The 24,226-nt window shown below is 34.4% G+C and overlaps 1 protein-coding gene across 2 annotated transcripts; it reads left to right on the top strand.

Annotated features, from left to right (window-relative positions):
- Positions 1–240: 240 nt before the first annotated feature.
- On the top strand, positions 241–18,970 carry Chordc1 (cysteine and histidine rich domain containing 1). 2 transcript variants are annotated; one of them, XM_010633710.2, is made up of 11 exons: positions 241–462; positions 4,413–4,462; positions 6,270–6,326; positions 7,261–7,418; positions 8,928–9,031; positions 10,218–10,276; positions 14,116–14,186; positions 15,094–15,199; positions 16,181–16,300; positions 16,990–17,052; positions 17,308–18,970. In XM_010633710.2, exons 1-11 carry the CDS (start codon positions 399–401, stop codon positions 17,464–17,466), a joined length of 1,011 nt encoding a protein of 336 aa, XP_010632012.1. In that variant the 5' UTR covers positions 241–398; the 3' UTR covers positions 17,467–18,970. The 2 variants fall into 2 exon arrangements, with proteins under 2 accessions (XP_010632012.1, XP_010632011.1); XM_010633709.2 differs by lacking the exon at positions 241–462 and adding an exon at positions 540–662.
- Positions 18,971–24,226: the final 5,256 nt, after the last annotated feature.

Genomic DNA, 24,226 nt, shown 5'->3' with positions numbered 1-24,226 from the left:
TAAAGACGGTTGCACGCTTTTGTGACATGAGATACCGAGTGAATAAACAGTGACTAAGTCTGGAAAGGGTAGGTTAGCCCTCAAACACCTTTTCTGCTCTTTAAGGACTCTCATCTATGAATGTCAGGTTCTCTCCAGGACCCCGCGGATACTCGCCTCACTCAGTCCAATCTAGCGCGGCGCCGCCGCAAACGTCAGGACGCCCGGCGCTTTCTCCGCCTCTTCCCCTCTCTTCTGCGCCTGCGCGACCGGAAAATTCGCGAATGTTCCTGAAGCGGAACCGGCTGTTTCCGGAAGTTGGCAGCCGCAGTCCCCGTGGGAACGGTGTTTGCTACAGAACAGTTGCAGTCGTGGCTCTGCGGTGTTTCGGCTTTGCCTGTAACGGCGGATAAAGGAAAATGGCCCTGCTGTGCTACAACCGGGGCTGCGGTCAGCGCTTCGATCCCGAAAGCAATTCCGATGGTGAGCAACACGCCCTCGGCCCTCCCTGCACTCCCCTCCGAGCCCTCCCGGGGAGGCCCGTGGCCTAGGCCACAGAACAGTTGCAGTCGTGGCTCTGCGGTGTTTCGGCTTTGCCTGTAACGGCGGATAAAGGAAAATGGCCCTGCTGTGCTACAACCGGGGCTGCGGTCAGCGCTTCGATCCCGAAAGCAATTCCGATGGTGAGCAACACGCCCTCGGCCCTCCCTGCACTCCCCTCCGAGCCCTCCCGGGGAGGCCCGTGGCCTAGGCCCCAGCCCTCATCGGCCGCCTGGTGTCGCCGAGACGGGACCGCCCCACGCGTGTCCGCGGCCGCCCTTACTCTAATTCCCCTGGCGACTTGAACAGACGCCCTTCTCCCGGTGTCTTTGAGTAAGCACAAGTTAGGAGGGGCTTCTAATCCTTTGAGGCTAAGTAGTTAGTACTGGCTGTGATTTCGTGAGAGGAATGGGTTTTGGGACAGAGCAATAGAAAGAGATGTGGGATGAGTGGGCAGCGGGTGATGCTGGCGTCTAAGTTCTGTCTAGTGTAGAAGTGTGAAAGTTCACTCCACCCGCTTTTATAAATAAACTTATTTTAAATCGTGTTTTTGGAAGAAGAAAATGAATCTGCCCTCCGTAATGGTACCTTTCACTAACCTTTCCATGATCGTAGCATGTATTTGTTGCATATTCTTGCTGTGACCTCTGCATTTTAATACCGTGCATCTTCTGCATGAAGTGAGCAAGCGAATGTTCCCTGCACCACCTAGTTGTAGCATTACTTACACATGTAAAGTGAGAGTTAGTGACCACACTAGGTGAACGATTGGAAGAGAAAGCTGATTCCTTTATTCTTGTGGAACGTGACGTTTTCTCGATGTCACCTGGCGTTTTTAATACTTTTTTATATGTCACACATTATTCTGACATTTTATTATCTTATTTAATCTTCACAGCAGCCCTGTGATATATATATAATAGACAAACCATTTAATAGAGTGGCCAACTTTAGCATAGTAGTACTGTGGTTCAGCATTGTAAAGGAGATTAAAATTAATGCCTTTAAAAATCTTTTATACCTCTGAGAAGTTTGAAATAATTGTCTTGGTGTACTGGTAAACCACTATTATGATTATTTCATGTTCCAGTAATATCCTTGGTACAGGATTTCAAAGAAAAGATAAATCCAATCTATGCAATAATCAAGGCAATGCCATTAGTATTTTTATGATATAATTTTATTCAAGGGGAAAGTGCTGTCTCACTATGTGACAAATTGAGAAATGAATTTTAAAGCCCATTTATGTTCACGGTGTGTGTAAAAGATAAATTGCCTTTGTGTGTATATATTCTATTTGACTATAAAATAAGAGTAATGTCTTGTACGGATAGTATTTTCCGGATTTACATTCAGGCTAAAAGTTGAGTGGTCGAGTGGCCATTTATTGGAAGTCAGTGTATCCATGTGTGAGATGATGTAATGTCTAACAATTAAAAATAGGAAGGCCGGAAAAGCCAGAGTACCTCTCATAGACTGAATGGGTAGCAGATACAGCAGAGAACTCCAGTAAAACTGCTGAAAATTTATTCACATTAGCTATGTGGAAATTATTTTATAGAGCCTTAAGATAAATATACCAAGTAAATTGGTTAAGTGGGAGGTGAGGAAAATGAAGATAGACTATAGAAGACAGCTAATAGAAAACTAGACTGGGCTACAAGAAAGTTTTATGGAATGGAAGAGGTTTCCCCATGTACATTGAATAAACAAGGAGTAAAGTTGAAGATACGAACAAGCTCTTTGTTGTACAGAGCCAGATGCTGGGTCCATGGTATTTAAAAATCTACATTCAGTAACCTTTCTTGGGAGTATGGTGTAATTCTTTACTTATTGACTTACTTCATCTGCTTACAAACTTTTCCTCTGTAAAAATTAGATTTCACATGGGGGTGGGGGGTTTAGCTCGGTGCCAAGCCTGCCTGGCAAATGCAAGGTCCTGAGTTCGTCTCCATACCAGGGAAAAAAATTAGACTTAAAGTGATAGGATATTGTAATTTATAAAAACAAAAAAAATTAAGTAGGTGTTTAAAAATCAATTGGTAATTAATTTGTATGTGCTAAACACTCTGGAAAAAGCACGACTTTACAAACAGTATTTTATTTAATCCATGCACATGAGGAAACTGAAACAGGTACTAGTGGTAGTGTTTTAGCCAGGGTTAGACCCAGTATGAAAACCCAAACCGCTACTGTGCTATAGCACCTTACCTATAAAACATTTGAGCAAAACTATTGAGTAAGTCTACTAAAGGATAGGGAATAAAATGTTTGTCTGTTTATTTGCTTTTGAAAGTAGTGATTTTAAAATTTTATTCAGGGCCAGGGACTTAGCTCAGTGGCACTGTGCCTACCTCAAAAGCTCAAGGTCCTGAATTTGATCCCTAGTACCAAAACCAAAAAACTACAAGGCCGAGGATTTAGCTTAATGGTGCTGCAGCCTGCCTTACAAGTTTAAGGTCCTGAGTTCAATCCCAGTACAAATAAATAAATAAATAAATAAATAAATAAATAAATAAATAAATAAATAAAAAATTTTGTTCATACTGGTTACATTGAATTTGATTCAATTCTCATCCATTTTGGCTTGTGAGCGGAATTGTGGAATTAAGCTGTGAACCAAGGTACCACTGTATATGGTTAGGATGTGACTCATTCCTGCTGCAATTCTGCCAGAATTGACCACTATTATGATTTGTCATGTTTCACACTTTTATACATTGTACACTATATGCTTCTATGTGTTAAATGATGAAACAATACTATATTCTCCACTTCCATTCTTTCAACTTCATGTCTTTTTCCATATATAGTACATTTCTACTTCTAAACTCTTCAGCTTTTAATTTCACTGCTATCCTTAACAGACTCTTTGTAAATCATGGTTTACTTACTGTATCAGGAAAATAATCTAACATTTATTATATTCACTAGTGTAGTATCCGTATACCACATGGTAATTAAGGAAGTAATATTAACTGTATTAATATAGGGCAAGATCTTTCTCAGAGTTCTAAAAATGAATCATTTTAAAGCAGCCCTGGGAATCAGAGGTTGTAAAAAACAGAAATTTAAACAGACTTGAAAGATTTAGAGATAGCCTTACAAGAAAAATACAGAGGGATGGAACTGACCTGTTTTATAAAAGCTCATAAATCTATCTAGTTGGAAATAAAAGTGTTTCTACTGTAAGACTTTAAAAATATATTACACATTGCTAATTGTAATAAACTAATTTTCATAAGAATTAAGTTAAAACTTGATGGTATAAGGGCAAAGGGAGAGAGGGCTAAGGAATCTCTTAAACATACTCCATGGATCAGTACACATAAGTATACGTAAGTTTGGTAGTTTTATTAGAGGAGAGTTGAAATATGGTCATATCCTTGGGACTTGAAGTTTTGATATTAAATAAATCTTACTACAAAGAATAGAGGAATATAATATAGTTTGTTATTTTGGAACTATATTTTATAGTGGTCCTACTCTTGTTTTTATCTTTTTGTTTTGGTTTGAGATAGGGTCTCACTATGTAGTTGAGACTGACCTGGAACTCACTTTGTAGCCCAGGCTGGTCTCGAACTCACAATGATCCTCCTGCTTCAGCCTCCTGAGTACTGGGATTACAGGCGTGTGCCACCATGTCCAGCTTTTTTAAATTTATTTTTGTTTTTGTTTTTGTTTTTAGTGGTCCTACTCTTGAATTAGAGTTTAACTATTAATATAAGGCATTTTGTGCTGAGCATCTAACAAATATTAGTGTGTTTTTAAGGAATAGTATTACCTGATTTTTGGAAAAATGATTAAGTCTTACTTCACATGTGAAGGAAATAGTGATGTATACCTTTTCTTTGTTATAAAAAATGATTTTTTTTTCTCCTATTTTGGACCAGATGCTTGTACATACCATCCAGGTGTTCCAGTCTTTCATGATGCATTAAAGGTAGGAACTAGATTTCTTTTTACTTTGTTCATATTTTATAGTAAATCTTGAGATATAATATTTAATTTTTACTTTATTTTTTTCTCTCAGCTTATATCTTCTAATGATCATTGTAGGGTGCTTTAATATGTACTCCACTAAGGGCAAAGGAGACAATAGATTGTGATATTTTCCACTTACAAAATAATTTTATTTTTATTCCAAATCTCTTTCCTAATGATTTCTTCACTTCCTAATGTTGAAATGAAATAGAAACAGTTGGATTGCATCTCATCCAGTCTGTCACTGTTGGCTAATGAACACAAGTCTGAGTTTTAGGAATGTTTGTTATAAATAGTGATGCCACCTTTTCGGAAGCTGAGGTAGGAGGATTGCCAAAAATTGGAGGCCATCCTGGGTTACATAACAAGACCCTTTCTCGAATAAATAAATGAACAAGCAAATAAATGACAGATATAGCAAGACCCTTTCTCAAATTAGTGAATGAATGAACGACCAAAAAAGAAATGTGCCACTCTCTGGACAAACATGTTAAGTTTATAGTACTTTTACTGGAGAGACGTGTTACTAATTTTTCACCTGGATTTCCTTGATGTTCTGGAGAATTGGAGTAATATAGAATTTTTCTGATCAGGTTTTAATAACATTGGTGCTTTGAACTTTGTATATAATATTTGAAAAGAAATGTAGTGCAGCTGCCATGGTTTTAGGTACCACTCCTTTGTTCTCAGGAACATACTCTGTCTTACTTATTTAAATCTTATAGATTCCCTTTGACTTCTCTAATTACACCTTCCAGAGCGTATTTGGGCTCTTGGCATTTAATGGATATGTAATCAAACCTGAACACAGTTGTAAAGCAGATAACGAGCTTATTTTTCTGCTTAGTTCTGAGTTAGGAAATCATTCAAAAGGGCAGTTTGAGATCTGACTCCTTAGATCTTTCTAGCCTCTACAAACCTTTATGGGGGTAAATACTGGGTTCTGGGGGATACTTACCTTTTGGGAAAATTTTCTTTTTCTGAGACTGGTATTTATTGCTTTTCTTTTTTTCTTGTACTTTTTTATATATACTATTTTCCTCCTTTCCCCTCACTGTAGGAATATTTCACAGCTCAGTATTTAGTTTTCTATTTCTTTCATTAGGTTAATTTGTGTTTTTAAATCTCACTAATGTCTTTGAAATCATATTTCTGTTTATCTCATTAGCAGTATAATCACAGTTTCTAAAATGAAGTATTTTTGTTACTCCCACTTCTGCAGTTCTGTTTATTATTATCTATATTCTGTAAACATTTTTATAGGTCTAGACACTATAAGACTTATATTTCACAGCCTAATTTTAAAAATATGCACATCACTAGTCACTAGTTTCCTATTTTACAAGTAAGAAATTAAACTTCTGTTATCAAAAGAAAGATTTGATGTTAGAAGACAAACATTCAAAGAAAAGTACAGTCTTTCACATGAGAAGACAGTTTATACACATACTTAAATTTTATATCTCCTTTTTTATTTTACTGAGGACTAGTGTAAGACCCAGATTAGTATTTGGGAACATGCGGTCTATATTTTGTCTTACATGTATACATCCCAGTATTTGCCATAATTCTGTATAAATGGTAAAGCATTCTCTTTTTACAGATAAACTTTTTTGTTAGGTTTTATTTTAAAACCATTGTATAATTTTTCACAAATTATTTCAAATAAAACATCTTTTCTGATTATTCATTATATCCTTTAAATATGATATTTTTATGAATTCTGTAGTTTTTTCAGTTTTTTTTTTTTTCTTTATGTTTCATAGGGTTGGTCTTGCTGTAGAAGAAGAACAACTGATTTTTCTGACTTCTTAAGTATTGTAGTAAGTACTAAGTTTTTTCCTAGATTATCCCCATGATAATGCATATTTTTAAGAAACTGCACATTTGAGAGGTCTGATTTCTAATATGTTTTGACTGGCCCTCATTAACTGTAACATAACACCTTGCTTTAAAATGGATTCAGGGCCAGGAATTTAGCTCAGTGGTTCTGCCGCCTGCCTAGCGCAAAGTTCAGAGTTTGATACCCGGTACCTAAAATATAAAAATAATATGGAGCTAATCTTTCCTTCCATGACCTCTAAAATAATTTCTCAGCTTTGCAGATAAAGATATTAAGATTTCAGTTACTCATTTGTTTTTTCAGATTCTTGATGAATATCAAGAAGAAAGAGAGCCGGACGTGGTGGCGCACGCCTGTAATCCCAGCACTCGGGAGGCTGAGGCAGGAGGATTGCTGTGAGTTCGAGACCAGCCTGGGCTACATAGTGAGTTCCAGATCAGTCTCAACTACATAACGACCCTGTCTCAAAAAACAACAACAAAAAAAAAAGAAGAAGAAGAAGAAAGAAGTCATAGATAATTTAAAACATTTTTCAGTCAATAGAAATACATTTTTGTCAAACCTGAGATATCATTGAAATTCACTATTGTATACCACTGAGAAAGTTATTGCCCCCACTTTACAATTCAGGAAACATTAAAAAGATGATCTTCCTCAAGGTGGTCATGTAGCTTTTAAGTTGGAAGAACTGAGGCTCAAAGTGAGACTTTTTAATTAAAAGACTTTTGTACTTAAAATGTTGTTAAAGCCTTTTCTAAAAAAATGCTTTACGCAGATGTAAAAACTGAATTATAAATATAGCAAGTTTTGAGTCTTAATGGTTTCTTACAATCAGTCTCTATAATAAAGGTATTTTTATCATGGTATATAAGATAGGTGAACAATAATGCCTAATGAGTACCTTTCATTCACAGGGTTGTACGAAAGGTAGACATAACAGTGAGAAACCACCCAAGCCAGTCAAGCCAGAAGTCAAGACTACTGAGAAGAAAGAACTGTCTGAATTGAAACCTAGGTTTCAGGAACATATTATCCAAGCACCAAAACCAGTAGAAGCAATAAAAAGACCGAGGTATACTGTTGCTTACTTTTGTCATGCTTATATGATAGCATTTGTTGTGTTTTTTTATCATTTTGCACAATAGCATTTGTAGCTACTATAGAGGCCACTATTTGTTTTTCTCTTACGCCTTTAATTTTTCTTCCTTCCTAAGTTGAGTCCATGTACACAGTAAAATTTCATTGCAAATTTGCTTATTATATTATATTACATATGCTATCATATCACACATCTTTCTTTTTCCTTGAATTAGTTTGAGTTTAAAAAATAAAACCATATCACTTACCTTCACTTTGCAATGCCTGAAAACTACTGTTACTCTCATCGTACTGGTGAATTTTTTTTTTTTTTTTTTTTTTTTTTTTGTACCGGAGATTGAACTCGGGTCCTTGTGCTTGCAACTGGTGAATTTAAGTATTTATTAGATTATGTGTTAAAATCTTTGTTCATTTAGCAGTAGAATTAGATGAATCTATATAATCATCTTTGACTAAATAGATTGTTTTTCATTTCCACACGTGTGTATTTGGTTTACCTTACTACATCTGGTCTCCATGCTTGATTGCTGTTTTGGAACCAAACTTCCAAATTTAAACAGGTAGTTTTATGTTCTTCCGTTGATTATCCCTGTTGAATTTTTAATTTACACTATCAAGGTTTTGCCCAACTTTTTTTTTCTATTACTATTCAGTAAATTTAAATTTATAAAGTATTGAATGATAATCAGTTCCAGATAAGAACCTTAGATAGTTGTAATGCCTGTTTGTTCATGAAGATCACTGCTGAAGAAACTACTCAGAATATTCCGTCTCCATTCATGATTTTGAGAGCCTATCAAATTCCTTGCTAGCAAGTTAATATACTAAAAGTGGACAAAAATTTTGCTTAATGGTGTGAGTTAATATTATTCTCTTTAAATAATGGTCTAGTAATACTTAAAGAGTCAGTGGGAGAAATTAAACATTTTATCCTAAATTCTTATTCATTGAGTGGTATGAATATTAGGATATAGGCTTTTTATGTACAGTATTTTATTAACCTTTGTCAGTTTTTTCATTGTGGATATAGAATGAGCAGGATTTCTGTTTTTATTGCCATGGTTGTTAATATTCAATACTTTTTATTGAATAGGCTTAAACAGGTTAATTGCAAGGAGTGGGACAAGGTTTTGCCATTTCATATAGGCTGGCATCAAAATTATGACTCCCCACTCCTCACACCCCCTCTCCTCAGCCTCCCAAAGAGCTGGGATTACAGGCATGCATCACCTTGTTTGAGAGGCTTAAAAAAACTGTATATGCAAAATTTAACCATTATGAAATGTCTCTGTGTTTTTTAAGAAGCTTTTTTGTTAAATCATAGAATATAAATAGTTTATAACAATCTGTAAAATATTTTTATTTGTAATGACTTTATTCACAACATTTAACTTCTCATGAAGAACTTCTATGGTTTTTAATTTTAAGTACAAAGAAATATTTTGACATTTTATAATGATGACAAGGTTTTAAAATTCTCCAGCCCAGATGAACCAATGTCGAGTTTGGAACTAAAAATATCTGCCTCCCTAAAACAAGCACTTGATAAACTTAAACTGTCATCAGGAAATGAAGAAAATAAAAAAGGTAATGTTTAGTTTTATTTTATTATAATTTTTTCTACATAAAGTCTGCTGAAATAAATAGCATTTACTGAATATGGGTGTGAAAATTTAGCACACTGTAGTGAAGCACTTTTACTTTTTTTATTAGTACATATTTGTAATTCATGCAGTTTACAGTCATCTTGGGGAGGGTTATATGTACATATAACAGCTTATTGTTTTTTTTAATCTCCCCCCTTCCTCCTTTTGCCCCCCCTTCTGTAATTTCCCAATTACTGTTTTTGTACCTGTTGATATTATTTGTCTTTGCACATACTATGGCTTACAATATTTACATTGATTAGTGTTGTTAGGTTCCTGTACATGACATATCTTTACTCTTCGCATCTTCCCTTCCCCCTTACCCTTTTCCTTGTTCCTTATTGTGCAAAATCTATCCCCTTGTCCCTTTTTTCATTTTCTTTGTTTGTACTTTGCCTCATTCAAATGAGGGATACTCAATATTCAAGCTTGTGTGTCTGATTCATTCCACTCAAAATTGTTTTCCAAGTGCATCTCTTTTCCTACAAATGCCTCAAATTTGTCTTTCTTTATAGCCAAGTAGTATTCCATTATATATTCATAACCACATTTTGTTTATCCAGTCGTCTGTGGATGGGTATACAGGATGTGAAGCACTTTTATCTAAGTGCTGATAATACTATAGTGAATGTGTGGCTCATTACATTGTCTTTACAGAAAATGAGAACCTTAAATTTAAAAGTTTTCCTTTTATTTTTTTTTAAACTTATATTTCTTTAGTAATTAAAAATATTTCTTTACATAATATGTACTTAATATTTTCTAATCTCTGTCAGATACTATGGGACATAACACCCTTTCCTGATTTCTTTTACAAAGTTAAGATAGTGGACAAAACATTGCACTGTAGAAATGTGTTGTGTATCAGTTTTGGGATGTAGGCAAAACCTAATTACAGTTGTTGACTTTTTTTCCCCCTCAGTCCTGGCAGTTGAACTAGAACTTTTCACTTGCTAGGCAGGCATGGCACCTCTGTGCTATATCCCCAGCCCCTGTGTTGACTTTTAATAAGTCTTGTTTTGTAGGAAAATTGCTTTTTGAGACTAGCCATTGCATTTCTAAATTAATTTTTTTCCAAAAAACAAAAAACAACAACAGTAATGAAATTTCCTTTTTCTTTATTTCAGAAGAAGACAGTGATGAAATTAAGATTGGGACCTCATGTAAAAATGGAGGATGTTCAAAGGTATGTATTATAAAACTTGTGATGTTTTGAATTAATTTCAATTTGGAAGAAAGTGCACATCATTCTACCTAGTGTGTATTGGGGAATATGCTAGGACTCAGGCTATAAACATGGATAAGAGACTCAAAGCATATGAAATACAATAAAAATCATGAGAGTAAATAATTCTAATTAAATTAATATTTGCTACACAGTTAATATGTGCCAGACACTATTTTAGGCGCTGGAGATAAAAATTACAAATAAAACAGAAATCACTGCTTTGTAGAATTAATATTGTGGGCAGAACAACAGATAACAGTGGATAATAACTGAATATTATGAACTAAGGTAGAGATGGAACAAATAATGCAGAGTAGGACCAGAGTGGATACAGTTAGGAAGAATTTAGATAAGATTATCAGTGAAATTCTTTTTGACATGGTGATATGAATAAAGTACTGGATGAGTTGTAAATCTGGAGGAATAGGGAGTAGGGTGAATAGAGGCTTTAGAGCTTGGCTTTTTAAGAAATAGCAAGGTCATTACAGCATAGGTAAGGATGTAAAAGTAGCGTGAAAAAAGGTAGACAATATGATAGAGATCTTTATAAACCATGATGAGGGATTTAGACTTTATTCTAACTGTAATGGGGAGCAGATCTGTTTTAAGGACAAGTTAATTTCTTTTGTGAATAGCAAATGTGTGCTGTTGGAACCAGCTTAGATCTATCCTAGACCTAACAGTGGGATTGAAGAATAGAAGTCTTTCAAGTGGTTAAACATGAAATATAATTAATGTCCCAGGGAGACCTTTTATTGACTACTCATAAGCTTGCATACATGGTGAATTTTCCCTCCCTCTCTCTCCCTCTCCCCCTCTCTTTCTCTCTTCTCCCTCTCCTCTCTCTCCTCCATCTCCCCCCTCTCCTCTTCTCTTTCTCCATTACATTTTTAACCTTATTTGACTCATTTTGCTGCCGTATAATACTGTCCTCCTCAAGTAAGCCTTATACTAGAGTTTTGTTTTTGTTGTTTTGTTCTATATTTTTTCAGTACTGGGAATTGAACCTGGTCCCTGTACACGGAGATATCCCCAACCCTTTTTTTCTTTTTTATTTTGAGGCAGGGTCTCAATAAGTTGCCCTGGCAATTCCCATGACTCAGCCTCAGAGTTTTGGAATTACACGGGTCTACCACTGTGCCCAGCTTTGGTTTACTTTTGTTGTATATTGTGTGTTAGAACATGGCCATCACATTATGCCATAGAAGGAATGGCATAATTTGGAAGTATTGGCAGAACTTTTTAATAAATTGGGTATGAAAGGCACTTCTGGCTCAAGCATCTGGGTGACTGGTAGTGCTATTAAGAAAGTGAAAAAAAAAGGTGGGGGAGTGGGAAAAATGAAGATAGTGTGGGGGGACAAGATATTATTTTTCCCACATGTTTAAGTTCACCTTGCTTATTGAGGGGATGGAAATGGAAGTATTTTCACATGTATATAATGCAGTTAAAAGGGAGTAATTAATTCTTGAAATGAAGAAGACAGTGCAAATTTTAGAGAAATGGAGAAATATCAAAGAGCCAGGCATGGTGGCACACACACCTGTACTCCCTGCACTTGCGAGGCTGAGGAAGGAGGGTTGCAGTGAGTTTGAGGCCAGCCTGAACTACAGAGCAAGACCCTGTCTGGAAAAGAAAAGAAAAGAAAGATCAAAGAGAAGGTATTGAGTGAGTTTTGAAAGTGGGGGAAGGGGAGAATATTCCTAGTAGATGTGATAGCAGTAGTATAAAGAAAATAATAAATAATAGAGATAGTTTAACATTTGCTGTTGTGGAATTGAATTAGAAGGGTAACAGTGCTCAAATCTTAATAGTCTTTAATCGTACTTAGAAGTTAAGCCTTATTTTAAACTATGGGAGACCATTAAAGAAATTTTTCATTGAAATTTGTTAAAATGTGTGCAAATACAAATTTAGAGCTAAGCAGTTTTCATAGTGTAAATATACCAACATTTGTAGAGCTCTCCTTAAGCCTCTTGAATTCATTTTTCCTTCCCCTAGATGTAACCACAACTTCCAGTCTACACTGATTATTAGTTTTGACTTTTTTAATTTAAGCAAAATCACAGAGCATGTATTCTTTGTCTTATTTAATACGTTTGTTAGATTTATCTTTTTGTATCACCATATTTTTGGGCTTTTTCATTGCTTTAAGGTATGATGCCATTGTTTAAATGTACCACATTTAAATTTTCCTTTCCATTGTCCTTTAAGAATTTGTGTGTGTGTGTGTGTGTGTGTGTGTGTGTGTGTGTATGACTTTGGGAAATTATATATTTTTATTTATATGACTAAAATTGGAGTTGTATTATACCTTCTGCTTTAACAGATACTTCCACCTCATCTTCAAAACTGATTGTTACTTTATATTCCTATCAGTAGTATTGAAGCTGGTTTTACTTGTTTCACTTGTTTATTTAGCTATTCTGGTTAAGTATGATGTTCTCATTGTGACTTTACTTTGCACTTCACCAATAGTGAGATTGAATACCCTTTTTGTGTGTTTAATAGGTAGTTGTATATCTTCTGTTGTGAAATGTCCAAAGCTTTTATGTAATTTTGTCCTTTTTTTTACCAATTTGTAGTGATTGCTCATGTATTATCCTATAGGTTCTTTGTCAGGGATACTGTGTATGTTTAGTGTTTTAATAATGGCTTTGATTTTAATTTGAATGAAATGCCATTTATCCATTTTTGCCTTCATAGCTAGTGCGACATCTTATTCAAGAAATAGTTGCTTACTTCAGGGCCATGAGCAAAGAACTTTAAATAGGAGTGATAGTAATTAGTTAATTGTAATATGTAGAGAAGAGAAAGTAAAAGGAGAGACGTGAGTTACCAGTAATAGAGAAAAATAGTGTAGCTAATTCCCTAAGATGTTAGCTTATAGGTAAGATTAGCACACTAAACTGATAGATGTTTTCAAATGTAATTGAAATAGATATTCATTATATAGTACATATAAGTAAAAAGGTGAAACTAAAATTTAAAAGATTTTGCTTTGAAAGACTGAGTGGATATGGTACCATCAAATAAGATGGAAAGAAAAATAGATTTAGGGGCAGTAGTGATAAATTCAAAATCTAATATACTGAGATTTATATAATTATGGAATATCTTTAAGAAATATATGCACCTAGTGCTTGAATACAAAAAATAAACACCAAATATTATTTTCTTTACTTGTAGGTAGCTAATATAAATACAGAAATGTAAAAAAATATAGTACTGGCTGCATCCGTGTTTTATTAACATAAAATTTTTGTGAATTCATCTGTAGAGCCTTCATCTACAGCAGCAATGGGGCCCGGACCTTCCAGACAAACCATGGATATATATATAGGTCTGCAGCTCATTTTACCGTTTTTAGGGATAAGAAATCACCACTCTAGAACTTCCAGAATTGCGTATTAGATTTTCCAAGAGATTGCTATACACATAACTCATTCTGTAATTATATTTATGTCGAGTACCAATCTCTTGGTTTCGATATGTTTCTGTAAATTTAAGTATGTGAATACGGTTGGATGAGATCTCATACCCAAAAGATTGAAAGCATCTTAATATAACCTGTTGCCTACTTTTCTATTTGCCTTTCTCACAGGGACCCAAAATTTAGCCATATCCAAAAGGAAATTATTTTTATTCCTTAATGGGATGGCCTGGATGAACTTAATCAGTGTTCTAAGTAACTTGTTATTTCATGAATATTTTGCAGTTCATAGAGGTAACTAGTACTACGAATACATATGACATGTAACTGAAATGTGCAACTGTTTCTCTTTTTGCTCTTTTAGACTTATCAGGGTCTACAGAGTCTAGAAGAAGTCTGCCTATATCATTCTGGAGTACCTATTTTCCATGAGGGGTAACTTATGCATGACTAATTAAAATACTGTATGGTAGAAGTTAGAAACTTAGTTTATGTTTTAAAAGTTATTTTCTGTGCATGAACATTTGACCATTTTGCTTACAATGCTATATCATCTTAAACAATAACATAAATTTGTCTTCCTTAAACACATGATTAAAAACAAAGTTAGAGTTACTTCATAACCTTTGTGATTTAAACACTCCATTTTTTCATTATCTGCTGTATTTTTCTGTGGGTATTCTTCCACTCTGGGCTAAATTAATCCTTTATTTGAAGAGCCGTGCTACATGTTCAGGACATTTAAAATTTTTGCCCTGGGCAGTTAAGACAGCCTCCATATTTTTTCACAGCTCTCAATAAAACTTATCTTCTATGTTACGCTATAGTTTATAGAAACAGAGTACTATATTAAAATCTATTTCCATATGTACAGGACTCAAATCTGAAATTTCACTATAGATTTAGCTTCCTGCATTGGATTTTTCTCAAGTAATAGCGGATTTCTCCTCTTTATGATTGACAATCAGGTTGTATAAACTAGTTTTTGTTTCATGTTTTTTCTTTAATGGGTAACTGAATATGAAGATTACAAAGCTTTGGTCTTACCGCATTTTGGTAACTTCATGAGGAAGTTGGAGTGTTAGCTCTCAGTGAAAAGCTAACTTGGAATTTTGTGATACTTTAGTGTCTTCAGGAGCTCCAAAATTACTATAAAAAATGGCATTGTGATTTTTTTAGTTATTAGTATTCCTGATAGGTATTCATTTTTAACTTTTTATTGACTTAAGATACTAAAGTTGTATACTTAATTGATTTTAAGAAAAAGTCACACTTGTAACCATACTTATGGATCTAATTGTGAGATTTTATTTCTGAAAAAAATTTTTGTAATAACTTAAAGGATGAAATACTGGAGTTGTTGCAGAAGAAAAACCTCTGATTTTAATACATTCTTAGCCCAAGAGGGCTGTACAACTGGGAAACACATGTGGACTAAAAAAGATGCTGTAAGTAACCTTTACAGAATAACGTACTGGGTTGTATTCATGTCAAGAGATTTGGAGTTATTCTATCTTTAGATTTTTTTTTTTAATTTCTTTCTCATTTAATAACAAGTGACATACCCACAAAATGAAATTAATCTGAATCAAGCTCTCACAGCACTGCTTATTGAGCAAAACAGCCTTTGTGTGTTTATGTAGGTATTTGTATTTTTGTGAAGTACTCAAGCCTGCCAAAATTGAAGTGTCTTTGTCTTTTACTATTAAAATTAACTTCAAAGCCTGTTCCGACTTTTTGTTTTCTTAAAAATTACTGTTCTGTTAATTTGGTGTTATTAAACATTTACACTTCTGATTATTTTTTTGCCACTTAAAATTTCTACCATTCGCAGATATAAAACACTCCAACAAAAGAGGAGAAAAGAAAATTTGTTTCACTGGACTACTTTTGAATTTCTCTGTTACAGAAAAATTATTAAGAAAAAAAGAAAGTAGCCCTACTTCCTTGGAGAGCTTTATAAAAAGACATGCAGCTATGCACATAATTCGCTATAAGCCTATTAAATTGTAGGAAGGAAAGCAATTTATTGCTAAATATTTACCTATTAGCTATTACTGTTAATTTATTTTGTTACACTAAATAAATGAATCTTTTGTGCTATTTGGCACTAATAATCCCAATACAATACACCTTTTATAGTTCATAAACCTTGTCTTTTAACTTATAATTGCAGCTGGGCATGGTGGCCCACACTTATAATCCCAGCATTCTGGAAACTGAGGCAGGAGTTCAAAGCCAGCCTGAAGTACATCTTCCCCATCTCAAAAAAAAAAAGGAAAAGTATACATTTTCAAATTAGTTCAGAGATTTAGTCAACATTTGAGTATTCTGTAATTGTTACTTTTTAATAAATAACAAGGTTGAACAAACTAGTATACCTTCCGAAATTAATTTAATTGACTAAAAAAGTTTCTCATTTATTCTAGGGGAAAAAAGTTGTTCCATGTAGACATGACTGGCATCAGACTGGGGGTGAAGTCACCATTTCAGTGTATGCTAAAAATTCACTTCCTGATCTTAGTCAAGTAGAAGCAAATAGTACTTCAGTAAGTACACTAAATAACTGAATAAAAATTGTACTCTACACATTTTTTATTGTAATGTATTATGAAATACCCATTTCTATTTCAGCTGATTTTAAAACCTTAAAATATTTTCCATGTAAAAAAAACCTAATTTTAAATTCCCTTCATAAAGACTTAAATACTGTTCTTGGTGGTACACATCTGTAATTCTAGCACTTGGTAATCTGAGGCCACAGGGTTGCCTCAAGTTTGAGACCAACCTGAACTATATATGGTGAGACCACATCTCAAAAAAAAAGGAGAAGTAAAAACCTTTTTTTTTCTAAAGCATTCGGAAAATACATAATAACTTAAAAGAGTTAACAGATGGCTGGGGATTTAGCTCAGTGGCACCATGCCTGCCTCGCAAGTGCAAGGTCCTGAGTTCAATCCCTGTTTCAAAAAGTTAACATAATATGGTATTCTCATTATGAAACTTCAGTTTTTCTTTTCTCTTCATGGCTTTTGTAAATAAGAAATTACATTATATTGGAAATCTCTTAAAATAGATTAATATTAATATCAGTATCTCATTTTTATAGTCAGTGCTTGCTATTATAAACCTTCAGTGTGAATTTAACTTTTGGCTAGGGTGTAGTTGAACGTGAAAGGCCCTGGGTTTAATTACCAACTAACCCAAAATATCTAATGAACTTTCTGCTCTGTTTTAGTTAAGTGTGCACATTGTATTTGAAGGAGAGAAAGAATTTCATCAAAACGTGAAATTATGGGGTGTAAGTATTAGAACTCATCAGACTTTTTTCTGATAATTTAAAATACCTCTTGAAGAATAAAAGGCAGTACTTTAGTAAATACTAGGGGAATGTATAGACATATAACATTAATACAGCTTACCAAAAAATTAAATTTGTACATAAACATAGCCTTAGTAGAGGCTTGCTTTGGGTATTATTAACATAAGCAAGACTGATATTTTCCTAATTCAATACTAGTAAAACTGCCGAAATTTACTCTTGATTCTTCTATAGGTGATCGATGTCAAGCGAAGTTATGTAACTATGACTGCCACAAAGATTGAAATCATCATGAGAAAAGCTGAACCTATGCAGTGGGCAAGCCTTGAACTGCCTACAACCAAAAAACAGGAAAAACAAAAAGAAGATCTTACAGATGGAGTACAAGAATGAAAAGCTGTTGCCTATTTTAGAATTCTTAATGATGTGCGGTGAAATTGTGGCTTGCTGCTGTAATCTTGTTGCTATTTTTGTTTGTGAATTTAGTATTTCAGGGTCATCCTTGGGTTCTTAAAAGCCAAAGTCTGGTTATTTTTTTGTCTCTGTCTTCCTTTTAAGCTCAGTAAGATTGACTATTCATTTTTCCTATTAGAAAAATACTTGTGTCCCATACTTGAACAAGCTGGAAAATAGCTCATAAATATAATTGTAGGATTTCTCAGTGCAGTACTGTTAGGCAGAAAAATAATGTAAGACTTTTTAAAAAACTTTTGTCCCAAGTATAAAATGTGAAATTTTAATCAGATATTACATGTATTTTTGTTATATCCATACTTGAAAGTCTTCATGGAAGATCATTGTCTTTCCAATGTGGATAGTTTTTCTAGGAGGATTAGTGCTGAGATAATGCATTAAGTAAAAGGGAGTATGTGTTGACAAATTAGAATTTTTTTACAATTTAATTTAAAAATTAAATCGATAACTATACTATTTACCAAGCATATGATTCAAAAATACAAGAAATAAAATTATAGAAGTATCAATCTGCCTAAAATTCATCATTTTATAGGACTAAGCAATAATTTTAAAATCTCCACTGATTAGTTGTATGATGTTATGAATAAATTATACTTGAAGTACAGTCTAAGACCTTTTAATCTTTTAGTTACCTATAAAAGGAAATACATAGCTGGTTTCCATGATGAAAAACTAAAAGTATAAACATAAAGGTTTGTGAAAATATACTGGAGTATAGGAAAAGTAAATACATAAATTTTGCTTTATGAAACTATTACATGTTAAATAAAATAACTTAATTCTTTCAGAATTTTATTTTTAAAGCTTTCATGAAGAGCTTTATAATTTTAGTGACAGTATTGATTATAGTGCTTAATTTCTATTAAATGTAAGTAACACAGAATTCAGTTGTTTATGCTGTTTGCACCTATTCACAGGTTGTTTTTTGAATTTCTGCAGAGCTCCAAAAGAAGCTGTACTGTACTTAAGAACTGTTACAAAGTTTAGCGCTCTGGCAGAACTTAATAAATTTGGGGATTAGTCTTATATTTATTAGAAGTAAACTTAAAGGGATTTATTTCCAAAACTCTTTAATAGTAATAACATTATTTCAAAGACAAATGCGCTGAAGGACTATTTTAGTTAATACTTTGTATATATCATTTTACTATTGGCAGCAGATAACTATTCTATCTCTTAGTTACATAATATAAAGGTTTAGATCTATTGCAATTATAAAGACAAGTGGCAACCATACTTTGTTGACATTGAAATAACTTTGCAAGAAACTTGACAGTAAAAAGTAGATAAGTCTCTAATGCTGAAAGAATATGTTTCAAGTTTGTAGAGTATTTTTCTTGTGGAAACCATAATTAAGGGATGGGGATTTAGCTGAGTGGCACTGCGCCTGCCTCAAAAGCACAAGGTCCTGAGTTCAATCCCCATACCAGAAAAAAAAAACAAAAAGAAACCCTGGTTAATTTAGAGACAGGGAGTTTTGTTTATTTGTAGAAAAAGGTTGATTAATTTGATTCATGGTCATTTTTATTATATAATTTTAGTGTTTCCTTCTTGAGGCTGCTTTCTCCTGAACATATCTATTATGGTTGAACTGTTATTTAAAGCAAGTAAAATATTCTAACCTCAGATTTACTTAAAAGTACTATTTCTTTTGATATAGCTATATAGACCTGTTTCATTGGTGACAATTTTACTTTTCCTAAAATCCTCTGAATTGTTGCCCAGATGAAAACTTAAGTGATATTTACCTTAGACTCATGTATAAAGGGACACAATTATAGTTAGATAGAATGTTTTGATCTATAAATTTGTCAAAGTTAATAAAATGCTTGTTGACTTTACTGAGTCATTTCTCTTGAAATAGTCTTTTTCTTTCCTAGCATTCAAAGTAATTACTATCATAAACCAGAAAAAACAAGGTGTATTTTGTAGGAAGTAACTGACTTCAACATAGAAAACCTAAAATGGTATTTTTCTTGCTTGGAACATTTGTTAGTATAGAAGAAAGAATGTCCTAAGAAGTTGAGCTTTTTTTTAACTTTTATTTATAGATATTTTATAGAAGAGTTGTAAAAAGCAGAATTCTTTCTTATACATTAATCTTGTGTTAAAAATCTCATAAAACCATAGAACATTTATAAAACTAAGAATTAACCTTGATGCAGTATAGTTCTTTAAGTAGAATGTTCACGCTGTTTTTTAATAAATTTTATTTTATCCTTTTCCTCCCTGTAAGACCCTTCCCCTCCCTTTATACAAAAGCTTAGTTCCACTTTTTCCTTCTACTTCCTTCCTTTTCTCCTTCCCTCCTCCCTTGTTCCCTTTCCAGTTGAACATTTTCTTCCCATTTCCCAACATCCTTTATATATTTCATTCCTTGTTTCTTCTTTTGGTTTCTCACACCAGAGAAGCAGTATGGTATTTAAACATGTGTGTCCTGTTTATTTCACTGAAGAGTATGGTCTCAAGGTCCATCTATTTAGCTATAAATGGCTGAAGCTCATCCTTTATGGCAGAGTAGTACTCCATTATATTTTTTAAAAAAATTCTTTCGTCACTCGTCAGTTGATGGTTGTTTGGGCTGTATCCAAGATTTAGCTATTACAAACTTTGCTGCTATATACATGGGTGTGCATATATCGCTTTGGTATGATGCTTTTACTTCTTTAGGGAAGATACCAAGAAGAGGTATAGCCGAGTCAAATGGAACCTCTAGTTCTAGTTCTTAGAGACATCTCCAAACTGATTTCCACAGTGGTTATACCAGTTTACACTTCCACCAACAGTGAGAAGGGTTCCTTTCTCCCCACATCCCCTCCAGTATTTGTTGTTGGTTGATTTCTTGATAGCAGCCATTCTTCACGGAGCAAGGTAGAATCTCTGTTGTTTTAATTCTTTTAATTCTAATAATTTCATGAATGACCAGTAATGTTTAACACTTTTTCATATATTTATTTGCCGTTTCTAATTCTTCATCTAAGAAGTGTTATTTCTGATGTCCATTTGTGCATGGGGTCTTTAAGTTGGGTTGGGAGCCTGATTTTTTTTTTTTTTTTTTTTTTTTTTTTTTTTTTTTTTTTTTTTTTTTTTTTTTTTTTTTTTTTTTTTTTTTTTTTTTTATTCTGTGGGTTGTCTCTATTCTGTTGGTGGTTTCTCTTGATGTGCAGAAGCTTCTAAATAAGATGAGGTGGCAGTTGATTCTTTGTAGCATTTCCCATGCTGTCCTGGTTTTAGAATGTTTACTTTAACTCCTCTATTTTTAGTGAAGCTATTGAAGTACTATAAGTAATTAAACATAAATTGAAATTAAATTTTTTACAAGTTAGTGGTGTGACTGTATTGGCAAAGAACTGGTTCTAATTAACTTTGTGCCAGGAATTTTCTTAAGTATAACTTGTTTTTTTGTTGTTATTGTTTTATTACTAGGGATTGAACCCAGTGCTTTCACACTGAGCTACATTGCCCGCTGTTTTGAGATTGGATCTTAATAAGTTACTCAGTCTGGGCTCAAACTTTGAATCCTCCTGCCTTGGCTTTCTGAGTATTATATTTATTGATGTGCGCCATCATATTGATTTTCTTTAAACAATTCTTCAGCCATCAAAGACTGAAGAAGACCTTGCTTTCTTGCAAATATTTTATAGGCCTTTGAGTTATAGCTTCCCTAATGCCCACTTTAAAAAAAAGCAAGTCATTTCCAAGCCTGAAAATGTGTATCTTGCATATACCCATGGGAAGTAAACTTCTAAGGACAGATTCACGAGATGGGTCTGCTTTAGGGCATTTCTACCTCATATAATTTTTTTTTTAATTTATTTTCTATAGGGTCTCACTGTGTAACCCGGTGAGGCACTTGAACTGTCACTGTGCATCCCAGGCAGGCCTCGAACTAGTAATCTTCCTGTCTCAGTCTCGCCAGTGCTGGTATTACAGGCCTGTGCTACCACACCCAGTAGGAATTTTAACAGACTTTGTTGTTTAATACCAAAAATAAATGCGAAGTATTTACTTTGTATTCTGCCAGTATCATCATTCCATGGCTTCAGTGCAACTTCTTTTTAGGTTTTACTAATAAATTCTGTTTCACTTCCCCCTTTTTAATAGTTTGATCTCCTTCCCCCAACTGTTTTTCTTCTGTTCTTACAACTTAAATTCATCTGGTGTTGTCCACCTTGCCAGTTTTAAGTAACTATACATGCCCCTAGCTATATGTGTGGCACATATCTAAAATACCAGGCTTGCAGAGTTTTTTTTGTTTGTTTTTGTTTTTTGTTTTGAGAGAGGGCCTCACTATAGCCCAGACTGGCCTCAGACTTGAAGCACTTCTCTGGCCTCAGCTTCTGGGTGCTGGGATTACAGGTATGCATCACCATGCCTGGCTGCATCATGAATAGTTTTCTGAAGGTGTTGTCTTCATTAAATAATCATTAATGATTTTTCTTGCTCTTTTAATGGTATAGGCCACCTTTAATGTCCCTTGAAATTAAAGAACCTTAAACATTTTATGTTGCTTAAAGTTTGTTTCAATTTGTCATCCCTTCTCTATTAAGCTATTCAAGTGATTACATTTATCCTTTTTAAAAGATTTAGCTAAAATAAGTGATTCAAAAGGTAGAAATCTTAAATTTGAGGTATTTTTTTGCATGTCTAACTTCTTTTTGTATGTATTCCCTGGGAAAATGCATAATTTATATTTAGTTTTTATTTAATATCTTTTTTCTTCCAGTATTTTATCTAGGAGACCACATTATATGTAATCATCATGTCTCAGTAGATTTCTCTTGGTTTTGATACTTTCTCAGACTCCTCACTAAGTTGTGAGGAGTATTGGTTATTTTGTAGAATGTTCCTCAGCTGAGATTTGTCTAATGTCGTTCTTATGATTAAATATACTTAGCATGTTGGGGAGAGAAAAACTGAAGAAGCAGTGTGCTATTTTTTCTCTGATGTCTCAGTGGTGTATCTGTCAGTTGGTCAGTTGGCTAATGTAGTGTTTGTAAAGTGTTTCTTTTTTCCATTCCCCTGCCTGTAAGTACTCTTTTTTTTCTCCCTTTCTGTTCATTTTTTTGGAGAAAGTCCCAATATGCAGCTCACATTTATGAAATAGTAGAGAGTGAATTACTTCCATCTCCTTGAGAGCAGAATATCTAGAAGTTGCTTTGAGTTTTTTCTGCACATTTTTGTGTCCTTCCCACTTAATACATATGAGTATAAAGTATAGACTTGTGTATTTTTTGTTTGGGGTTAAGTATTAGGTTGCTTAAATTGTTCCAGGTTATTCACAGCCTTTTTTTGTTTTTTTTTTTTTGTTTGTTTTTGGTACCAGGGATGGAACTCAGGACCTTGGGCTTGCAAAGCAGGTGGCAGAGCCACTGAACTAAATCCCCAGCGCTCATTGTTGGTTTTTGTATGTAGGTGATTAGCTTTGAGAGTGGTGGTGTGGGGTTTTTTGGGGGGAGGGGTATTGTTTTGTTTTTTGCACTTATTTTCTGCTATTTCAGGATGTCCCAAACTCATTTTGTATATTTTCTACCCTTATCCTAGAATCAGACATTTCTCTGATAATATGCTTACTTTTTACTGGAAAATGGTATTAGGAACTTATCTGGGTACTGTTTATTGCTAGATGAATTCGATAGGAAAGAGCTTGTGGAGATGGTGTAGAGTCCGGGTAGTATACAACAGAAGCAGCAGGAAGAAAGGGACAGGCAATACTAAATGAGTGAGGATTTTGAAACAAACTATGGAGAATGAAATTTAAAATAATTCATAGGTTTGGAAGTAGAGGAAGAGGTTAAAAGAACAGGCGAAGATTTTGGAGGAAGTGATCTTTTTTAGTGTGCTTGTTAAATCCAAAAGTCTGAACAAATTGACATGAAGCTGTCCAGGGTATCAAAGTCAAGCTTATAGAGAAGCCTCTCCCATCTCAAAAAAGGACTCAAACTGAAGGCCCTGGATTCAGTCCCCAGTATGAAAAAGGAAAAAAATACGGTAACAATAGGCTCCAGTCTCGTTTCAAATTGCATCCTATCAAATAGTTTACCTCGGGGCTGGGGATGTAGCTTGGTTGTGGAGCTTGACAGGGCGCCCTGGGTTCATTTCCTACCATGGGAAGAAAAAAGACTTCCCCCCAAAATAAATATTTTACTTTTCTGAGAAAAATCAGATAAGTACAAATGTAGTTCTTTGGGATGATAAAATCCTCTTCGGGAGTTCTGAAGCTCTGTGTGGTGCTCTCTCTGGCTCTTGGTGACTGACCTGATGTGCATTCTGCACAACCTGCATGCAGAACTCAACATGCTGGCCGCTGAAGAAAGCTTTTTTCTTAATGCTAATGTGCCAAAATATAAGTAGAGGTCAATCAAAGAAAGTCTAAAAATAAACGTTTGCCTCCCAAAAAACTAGGAAAATGCCCTCGTGCCAGGTCCCTCAGTGGTCACTCAACGCGCTGCAACCCGAGAGGCTGACTTCCACTTGGCACACGCCAGCTGTGGAAGTTCGTTTTCTATTGGCAAGAATTTTAAAAACATTAGGAGACTTTCGAGGAGTCAAGCACTAAGTTCCAAAACACCATAAAGACCTTAACAGCCTCAGACCTGGAACAAAGCACTCCCAGCTTCCCCCAGGCCACAGGCCTCCAACTCGCCCCCCCCACCCCCCCCCCCCCCCCCACCCC

The sequence above is a fragment of the Fukomys damarensis genome, unplaced genomic scaffold (assembly GCF_012274545.1).
Source record: "Fukomys damarensis isolate Sample0158 unplaced genomic scaffold, DMR_v1.0_HiC HiC_scaffold_16, whole genome shotgun sequence".
NCBI lineage: Eukaryota > Metazoa > Chordata > Mammalia > Rodentia > Bathyergidae > Fukomys > Fukomys damarensis.
This window is presented reverse-complemented; position numbering and strand designations above follow the sequence as displayed.